The 9,502-nt window shown below is 64.2% G+C and overlaps 1 protein-coding gene across 1 annotated transcript; it reads left to right on the top strand.

Annotated features, from left to right (window-relative positions):
- Positions 1–157: 157 nt before the first annotated feature.
- CDH1 (cadherin 1) lies at positions 158–9,121 on the top strand (the record flags this gene model as incomplete). The annotated part of the gene is made up of 16 exons (XM_080352131.1): positions 158–214; positions 369–483; positions 4,229–4,434; positions 4,535–4,666; positions 4,753–4,908; positions 4,978–5,122; positions 5,252–5,424; positions 5,791–5,919; positions 6,036–6,221; positions 6,298–6,542; positions 6,618–6,760; positions 6,877–7,101; positions 7,871–8,092; positions 8,163–8,293; positions 8,654–8,797; positions 8,909–9,121. 16 exons carry the CDS (start codon positions 158–160, stop codon positions 9,119–9,121), a joined length of 2,622 nt encoding a protein of 873 aa, XP_080208257.1.
- Between the last annotated feature and the right edge of the window lie 381 nt (positions 9,122–9,502).

Below are 9,502 nucleotides of genomic sequence, written 5' to 3'. Positions count from 1 at the left end.
GCGGGGCCGGGCGGGGCGGCACCGCCTCCCGGCGGGGCGGGTCCCCCGGGGTGGGGCCGGCACCTGCGGGGCGGGACTGGCACCGGGACCGGACTCACCTGCGGATCCGCGGCGGCGGCGCCTCAATCCCTCCGGCACCGCAGTGGCACCGGCAGCCATGGGGCGGCGGGGGTTCTGTCCGGCCCTGCTCTGCCTCCCGCTCCTCCTGCTACAGGTGAGGGACGGGACCCTGGGACCCTGCCCGGGGCGGTGGGACCCTTCCTGGGACCGTGGGACCCTTCCTGGGACCGTGGGACCCTTCCTGGGACCGTGGGACCCTGCCTGGGACCGTGGGACCCTGCCCGGTGCTAACCCCTCTCCCTGGGCAGGCCAGCCCCCGGCTGTGCGAGCAGGCAGCTCCATGCCAGCCCAGCTTCACCACAGAGACCTTCGCCCTCACCGTGCTGCAGGACAGCGTGGCGGCGGGACAGAAGCTGGGACGAGGTGAGCTGGGGACCGTGGGGACAGGCTGGGTGTGTGGGGATGGGCCGGGTACTTGGGGATGGAGTGGCCATGGGGACAGAGCCAAGGCCGTGGGGATGGGGTGGCCGTGGGGACTGGCTGTGTGTGGGGACAGGCTGGCCATGGGGACAGAGCCAAGGCTACGGGGACAGGCAGGGTGCATGGCACTGGAGTCATCAACGGGGGACAAAGCCGTGGCTCTGTGTCCATATGGTGCTGGGGTGGCAATAGGGACAGTCTCTGCCTGACTCTGGGTGGCCGTGGGGACAGGGCCGTGGTGACAGGCTCGGTGCACACCGCCGCAGGTGGCACTGGGGTCAGAGCCGCGGCTGTGTCCATGCAGGGCGGTGGGGCCGGGGCAGCGCGGGTGCTCCAGCGCGGCAGGCCGGTGTCGAGGTGCGGGGGCAGCGGGTGCCTCTCCCTGGGGTGCGCCGGCGCGGGCGGCGCTGACTCAGGCGGCGCAGACCTGTCGGGACTGGCAGCCGGGGCGTGGGGCTGCGCAGGCGCCTGTCCTTCCCCGCGCCTCGCCCGCCTTGGGGTCCCAGCACCTTCCACAGCCATGGAGCTGAGCTCCCAGCACAGCCATCCCAGGGCTTGGTGGCATGTCACCGTGCCAGCAGGAGATCCACATCCTGGCGTGGCAGGTGTTGGTGCTGAGGCCTGCCTGTGTGGCTCTGGTGGCTTTGGGGCGTTGGGGAGGCACTGGGGGAAGATGTGCCTGAGGAAGTGGGTGCTGGGGACCCATTGCTGCTTTGGGGTGCCCTGCACATCCCCACCCTGTGATCTGTGGGTGCTGAGGCTGCGTGGTAGCTGGCTGCAGCCTTGGGCTGTTGCCATCTGCGCTGGTTAATGGTTGATGTGGGGCTGGCATCAGTCTGCTGGGGGCAGTTGGAGCCGCAGAGCACCATGCCGGGGGCTCCCAAACCCCCCCAGCTCTGGAAGTTGCCTGGGCTCTGGGTATCAAGCTGCACCCTGCCCCACACCTCAGGAATTGCCCGTTCGTTAGCTTTCTGGTTGATCATTAACGAAGCTGCCTGTTGCAGCAGCCTGTGTCACTAGAGCCGTGCCCAATACCAGGGTGATGGGTGGCCACAGGTCCCCGGTGTCTCCCAGCCACACAGGGCTGAGCTGGAAATCTCCCATCCCAGCACCAAAACTTCCAGTTTCGGGTCCCAGATGGAGATGGGGCGTGGGAGGAGGGAAGGGGATGGGCATCGGTGTCCGGGCCTTGTGCCAACACAGTGATGCCTGGCTGTGCCACGGCGATGCCCAGCCATGGGGGGGACATGCACAGAGGGTGCTCAGCCCCACTGCCCCCCATGCCACACAGCACATCAAAGCTGGTGGAGAGGCCGAGCTGAGAAGCCAGCCTGTAATTAGGCTGATGAGCTGAGCACGGTGTTTTCCCTCCGACAGGTCTGGACAGGCCAGGGAGGCAAACGGCTGCGCGGGGCCCACGGTGTCCCCGGGGCCAGGCTGGGACCCTGCAGCTCTGCCTGGCCTCGTGTCCCCCTCTGCAGGTGGGGGGTCTCTGGGTTGGGGTGAGCAGCCTCTCTGGCCCATGGGACATGACGCAGGCTGGGACGCTCCCCAGTCAGCCTTGGGCGGGGGAACCTGGAGAGCCTGGTGTCACGGTGAAACCGGGGTGACGTCAGCGGGTGTGTCAGCGGGACGTGCCACTCATGGTGCCTTTGCCCTGGTTGCCCACGGGGTGACGTGACCCCCCCACTTCCCCACCACTGTCTCCTGTCCCAGCTCAGCTGTGCTTGCACAACCCAGGCAGAGTGGGCACTGCCAGGATGGTGACACTCGGCTCTGCCCTTGACTCAGCCTGTCCCCAGCCCCGGTGACACACCATGGGACGTAGGGTGACTTGGGGGGCTGCCCTGGTCCCCATCCAGGTGCGAGTCTCATCTCCCTGCCACAGCTGTGACGCAGGGGGTCTGGCGGTCCCAGCACCTGTGGGTGGTGGTGAGGGTTGGGAAGGGGGGATCCCCCCAAAGGACCCCCACAGCTCCCCTCACCTCCCGCCCCACTGCTCCTGCAGGGGAGAGGGGCCCGGCGCCGGGGGCGCGATGGGAGGGATGGTTGGGAAGGCTGGCTGCAACCAGCCCAGGAGCTGGAAAAACAGGTTGTGCATGGCCAGGGGGGGAAGAGGGAGAGCAAGCACTCAGCACCAAGCGCTCATTGCACTCAGCACCCAGCGCTCATTGCAACCACCCAGTGTGCGGCTGAGAACCCAGCACTCATTGCACCCATCTGGTGTAAGGCTGAGCACCCAGTGCTCATTGCACCCATCCAGCATGGGGTGGAGCACCCATTGCACCCATCTGATGTGGGGCTGAGTAGCCAGCATCCATTGCACCCAGCGTGGGGCTGAAGTCTGAGCGTTGCCCCCTCGCTGCACCCATCCGGCACAGTGCCAGGACCCAAGTGCCAATCTCCGCGCCTGCACCTGTGGGTGCTAGGTGCCTTTCCCCACCACCAGCCCCCGCTGTGGCAGCACCTGACCTGTCTCAGCACGTTCCTGCCCGGCCAGCCCCACCGGCTGCCACAGCCTGTGCCGGGGGCTGCGCCGCGGGGCCAGGCTGGGCTGGCATTGTGCCGGCGGGTCCTCCTTGGCTGCCCAGGCTGGATTGGGGGCACCGTGGTGGGCAGGGGGCAGCCCAGAGCTCGACTATCGCTCCCCGCCTGCCACCATCCTGCTGCCACCACCAAATTCCTGGGTTGCTTGTGGGCTGATGTAGCCCCCCGGGCTGTGGTACTGGCCCCGGCAATAGTGGCACCAGCCCTGGCAATGGCCTCGTGTCCGGCATCTGGCCGTACCTCACTGTTTCCACCCTGGAATGTTGCTTTCCCGCTTTGTGTGGGTCACACTGGGGCCGGTCATGGCCGTGCTGGTGGGGCCCTCAGCCTCGGTGCCACGGGCACAAACAAACCATCGCCCAGACAAAGGGTGTTTGTTCGGTGGCTCCGGCAGTGCGGCCCCAGCTCATGTGATGCCTGTGACGCTGCGGTGCTATCTCAGAGCTCACCACGGCTCCCGCGGCCGATCGCGGCTCATTCCACGCCCCAGCAGGCTGCCAGGCTGGTGCCACCAGGACACTGTTTGCCCCCAGTATCCCCAGGGACCGTGCAGCAGAGGTGTTGGTGGTGCCGGGGCAGGCTGGGTGTCCCAGCTGCTGACCTGTGCAGCAGGGCCAGCACAGGCTGGTGTCCCCTTCCCACAGCCTGGGCTGTGCCTGCTGCAGATGTGTGGCCGTGGTCCCTGGCCACGCAAGGGTTTGAGGACCCCCCTCAGGTCCCAAGGCCCTGGGGCACCCACTGGCCTGCAGTGCCCTGTGGATCAGCCCCCAGGGCCCAGGCTGGGTGCCCACGCAGGTGAGCGGGTGCTGCCCTTGTTTTTGTTTGAAAAGCGGTGGGAGCAGTAGCACCCTCTGCCCGCTGCCATAGACATGGCAGTGGTGACATGCCATGCATAGGGATGTGCTGTGCCACAGGGATGCACCGTGCACAGGGATGTGCCATATGCAGTACTATAGATGGGGATGCACCTGCGACCCCACCATCCGCCCGGGCCTCTGAGCCATGGAAGTGCCACATACACCTGTATCACATTGTCCTGCTGCCTGCCTGGACCATGGTGCCTGGGCCCCAACCCTGCCCTCACCAGCTCTCCCTGGGGTAGCACCAAGACCCCCTGCCCACTCGCTGTCCCTGTCCCCAGTGAGTTTTAGGGACTGTGACAAGCAGCAATCTGCCGTGATCCTCTCGGACGACAAGCGGTTCAACGTGAGCAGGGACGGCGTGATCTTTGCCACCCGACCTCTGCAGCTCCAGCAGGGGGAGATCAGCTTCTCCGTCCAGGCCTGGGACACTGCGGGCAAGAGGCACTCGGCCAGGGTGACCCTGCACAGGTGGTGGCAGCAGCAGGTAAAGCGCAGCTCCTCTCCCCGGGGTCACCACCGCTGGGACGGAGCATGTGCGGGGCTCAGCGAGGTGCTGGCACCAATCTGAGCCCTCATCACTGTAGGACACGGCACCTGATGTCCTGACCTTCCCTGAGCATGGTCATGGGCTCCAGCGGCAGAAGAGGGACTGGGTCATCCCCCCTATCAACTGCCCTGAGAATGAGCGGGGGCCCTTCCCCAAGAAGCTGGTGCAAGTACGTAGCCCCGCGGGGATGGGGCGCAGGTCAGGGGGGTCCCGAGAGCATTGTGACCCCTCTAACCCCCTGTGCCCCATTCCCAGATCAAATCCAACAAGGACAAGGAGACCAAGGTTTACTACAGCATCACGGGGCAGGGGGCAGACACTCCCCCTGTGGGCGTCTTCACCATCGAGCGTGAGACGGGGTGGCTGGAGGTAACGAAGCCGCTAGACCGGGAGCAGATCGATAAATACGTGGTGAGTGGGGAACCAGGGTGGGGAGGGGATGTTCCCCAGGGACACATGTGCTGATGGTGCCTCTGGCAGCTCTTCTCTCACGCCGTGTCAGCCAACGGGCAGCCCGTGGAGGACCCGATGGAGATCATCATCACCGTGACAGACCAGAATGACAACCGGCCCGTCTTCACCAAGCAAGTCTTTGTCGGCTACATTGAGGAGAATGCAAAACCGGGTGTGTGGGGGACCAGCAAGTGGGGACCTCACAGCTGGGACCACGCAGAGCCCTGGGCAGAGCTGTGCTGGGGTGGCCAGTGGGTTTTGTTCCATGAGTAAAACCTCCCCTCCTTGTCCCTGTGCCCAGGCACATCCGTGATGACCGTGAACGCCACGGATGCAGACGATGGGATCACTGTGAACAATGGCATCATTGGCTACTCCATCATCAGCGAGGAGCCCAGGAGCGTGCAGCAGATGTTCACCATCGACCCAGAGAAAGGTGTCATCAGTGTCATCGGCACGGGGCTGGACCGGGAGGTTGGTGCCCTAGCCGTGTCCTGCTGTGCTGCATGGCAGCTCTGCCGCAGGGCTGGCCACAGGACCTGGGGGTGTCGGAGCCCTGGGGTTTGGACAGTTCGGGGATTTGCCATCCCTGGGTCACCATCCCCTGCTCTGGGGGTGCCACAGCCCCGAGTCTGTCAGGGATCTGTGCTGGAGATGTCACAGGGCCCCCAGCCCTGCTGAGCCCCAGAGCGGGTGGGCAATGGGGATGTCGGCAAGTGTCTGTGTCGGCAGTGAACACCGTGGCTGGAAGAGGGTGGAGGAGAAGGCAGGCGCTGTCCTGGAGGAGAGGGATGTGCTGGACCCCACTCCTGCCCTAACCAGAGTGATTTTGGCTTGCAGACTACCCCCAACTACACGCTGATCATTCAGGCTGCGGACCAGGAGGGCACTGGCCTGGCTACCACTGCCACCGCCATCGTGGAAGTCACTGACGCCAATGACAACCCTCCCATCTTCGACCCCACCAGGGTACCTGAGCCGGCTCCTGCCAACCGCTGCCCTCCCCCCGTCACCACAACATGAGTCCCCCCACCACGGGGCGCCTGGGACCACATGGGTGACCATCCCTGTCCCCTCTCTTGCAGTATGAGGGGACGGTGAAGGAGAATGAGGTGGGAGTGGTGGTGACCCGGCTGCACGTGACGGACGGGGACATGCAGGGCTCCCCTGCTTGGCAAGCCGTCTACCATATCAAGAGCGGGGACCAGGACGGCAGCTTCGTGATCACCACTGACCCCAAAACCAACGACGGCATCCTGAAAACCGCCAAGGTGGGCTCTGCTGCCGCACAGCTGCCCCAGCACTGGTGACCTCCCCATGGGTGCGACTGTGGCTCTTCTCTCCCAGGGCCTGGATTATGAGAGCAGGAGCCAGTACAACCTTCTGGTGACAGTGGAGAATGCCGTCCCCTTTGCCGTGCCGCTGCCGCTCTCCTCCGCCAGTGTCCAGGTGATAGTGGGGGATGTGAACGAAGCCCCCGTCTTCATGCCGCCAGTCAAGAAGGTGGACGTGATGGAGGACCTGCCACTGGGCCACCAGGTCACCTCCTACACGGCCCAGGACCCCGATAAGGACCAGAGGCAGAAAATCACGTGAGTGGGGGGGTTGTGCCATCTGCCCCTTGCCACCCTGCAAAGCATCCTCCTGCTGACCCCCACTCTTCCCAGGTACCGCATGGGCAGTGACCCCGCGGGCTGGCTGGCCATCAACCCTGAGACCGGCATTGTCACAGCGGCCCAGCCGCTAGACCGTGAGTCGGTGCACGCCATCAACAGTACCTACAAGGCCATTGTCCTGGCCGTGGATAGCGGTGAGCAGCGTCCTGCCACACCCCTGGGGACGGGGCTGCCACCTGCCTGTGTCCCACCGGAACTCCCGGGGCAGGGACCCCTTCCCTGGGCACCGCACTGACCCCCGGCTCCGCAGGGGCGCCGGATGCCACCGGCACGGGGACGCTGCTCCTCCTCCTCCAGGATGTCAATGACAACGGGCCCACGCCAGAGCCCCGGAACTTTGACATCTGCAACCAGCAGCCTGAGAAGCAGACGCTGACCATTGTGGACAAGGACCTGCCCCCCAACACCTACCCCTTCAAGGCAGTGCTGGAGCATGGCTCCGGTAGCAACTGGACCGTTGAGGTGACTGGTCGAGGTAGGTGTTAGTGGGTCTGGTTGAGCCACACACCCTTGGTGTGAGGGGCAGTGAGGAGACACTGAGCAAGGTCCCCCTGTTCTGGGCACTGGGGAGGAAAAATCTCAAATCCTGGGGTCAGTTTTGGATTCCTCATGACAAGAAAGCCCTTGAGGTGCTGGAGCAAGTTGAGAGAGGGGAATGGAGCTGGAGAAGGGGCTGGAGCACAAGTGTGATGGGAGCAGCTGAGGGACCTGGGGGGTTCAGCTGGAGAACAGGAGCTGAGGGGAGACCTTCTGATCTCTGAACTGCCTGAAAGGAGCTTGGAGCCAGGGGGGGTCGGGCTCTGCTCCCCAGGAACAAGCACTAGGACCAGAGGAAACGGCCTCAAGTTGCGCCAGGGGAGGCTGAGGTTGAATCTTGGGAACAATTTCTTCCTGGAAAGGGCTGTTGGGCATTGGAACAGGCTGCCCAGGGCAGTGGTGGAGTCACCATCCCTGGAGGGGTTGAACAGGCTGGAGATGAGGTTCTCAGGGACGTGGGGTAGTGCCAGGGACGGGTTCACGGTTGGACCCCCTCAATTACCTTGAGGGTCTTTTCCAACAAAAATTATTTGATGATTCTAAGGTCCAGATCCCAGGTCCCCTCATCTCTCTGTGCTCCCTGAGAGCAGCCAGTGCGGGTCCCTGCGATGGGCAGCGGGCTGGGGCTGTGCAGAGCCCCACACGGGTGACAAAGATGTCCCCAAGGTGAGGACACATTTCTGAGCCCAACTCCTCTCTGCTGGCAGACCTGGTGGTGCTGACGCTGAACAAGGTGCTGGAGCCGGGCGAGTACAACCTGTTCCTGAAGCTGACGGACGGGCAGGGGAAGGTGCAGATGACACCAGTCAAGGCCCAGGTGTGCGACTGTGAAGGGCCAGCCAAGAACTGCGAGCGGCGAGCATACATCGCTGGTGGACTGGGCGTCCCTGCCATCCTGGGCATCCTGGGGGGCATCCTGGCTCTGCTGAGTGAGTACCGGGGGATGGGGACAGGGACACCCCCATCCCACCACCCTGACACCAATTATCCCCCCTGCAGTCCTGCTGCTGCTGCTGCTGCTCTTCGCCAGGCGAAGGAAGGTGGTGAAGGAGCCACTGCTCCCGCCTGAGGATGACATGCGGGACAACGTGTACCACTATGACGAGGAAGGTGGTGGCGAGGAGGACCAGGTGGGACCCTGCGCCGGTCCCTGCGGGGTGGCCTTGGTCACTGAGATAGACGGATGAGGTTCTCAGGGATATGGTTTAGTGACAGTTCTGGGCTAACAGCCAGACTTCATAATCTTGAAGGTCTCTTCCAACCAAAATGATTCAATGATTCTGTGACATCTGGGGTGCGCGAGGCTGTGGTGGACCTGCTTGTCCCCACTGTGGTCACCGGTGCCCGTGGTCCTCCCAGCACAGCAGTGCGCGTGGCCACCCTTCAAACATCATCAAGAAGCTGGGCTCGATGATCCTTATGGGTCCCTTCCAACTTGGGACATTCTGTGATTCTGTGATCCCCTCATGTCCTTATCCCCCCCTCCCCAGGACTATGACCTGAGCCAGCTGCACCGGGGCCTGGACGCCCGCCCCGAGGTGATCCGTAATGATGTGGCCCCCCCGCTGATGGCCGCCCCCCAGTACCGGCCCCGTCCCGCCAACCCTGACGAGATCGGGAACTTCATTGATGAGGTGAGCCCTGACCCCGCACCGTGCTCTGGCGGGGAGAGTTCCCATTCATGCAGGGACCATTGGGGTGTTCCCAGCACAGGGGGACAGGCACTGACCCCTCTGCTTCCCCAGAACCTGAAAGCAGCCGACACAGACCCCACGGCTCCCCCCTACGACTCACTGCTGGTGTTCGACTACGAGGGCAGCGGCTCGGAGGCCGCCTCGCTCAGCTCCCTCAACTCCTCCGACTCTGACCGTGACCAGGACTACGACTACCTCAGCGACTGGGGCAGCCGCTTCAAGAAGCTGGCGGAGCTCTACGGCGGGGGGGAGGAGGACGATTAGGATCCCCAGGTCCCCCCCAGCCAGCAGCCGCTCTGCGCAGGCGGCTCAACGCATTTCACCCACCGGACTCGTGTTGGATTTCACCCAGGGGGGTGAACCCTCTCCACGCCCCCTCAGCCTGGTGTCCACATCCCCTGTATTCAGTGCAGGGGAAACCTGGGGTCACCAGGGCTGGGGGGTTTGGTTTTCTAGGGAGCCTGTGTGTTTCCTCCCCCATCAGCTCTGGGCATCACGGCACCATTCAATCCATTCTGCGTCCCGGAGCTGAGGTGCTCCCGGCCACGTGGGGCAGGGTCAGCTCCTCGTCCCTGGAGGGGACAGACCCCAACAGCTCCCGGCGTTCACTGTGGGGGAAAAGAGATTTTCTGGCGCTTTCCAAAA

This window comes from Nesoenas mayeri (genome assembly GCF_963082525.1).
Source record: "Nesoenas mayeri genome assembly, chromosome: 12".
Taxonomy (NCBI): domain Eukaryota; kingdom Metazoa; phylum Chordata; class Aves; order Columbiformes; family Columbidae; genus Nesoenas; species Nesoenas mayeri.
This window is presented reverse-complemented; position numbering and strand designations above follow the sequence as displayed.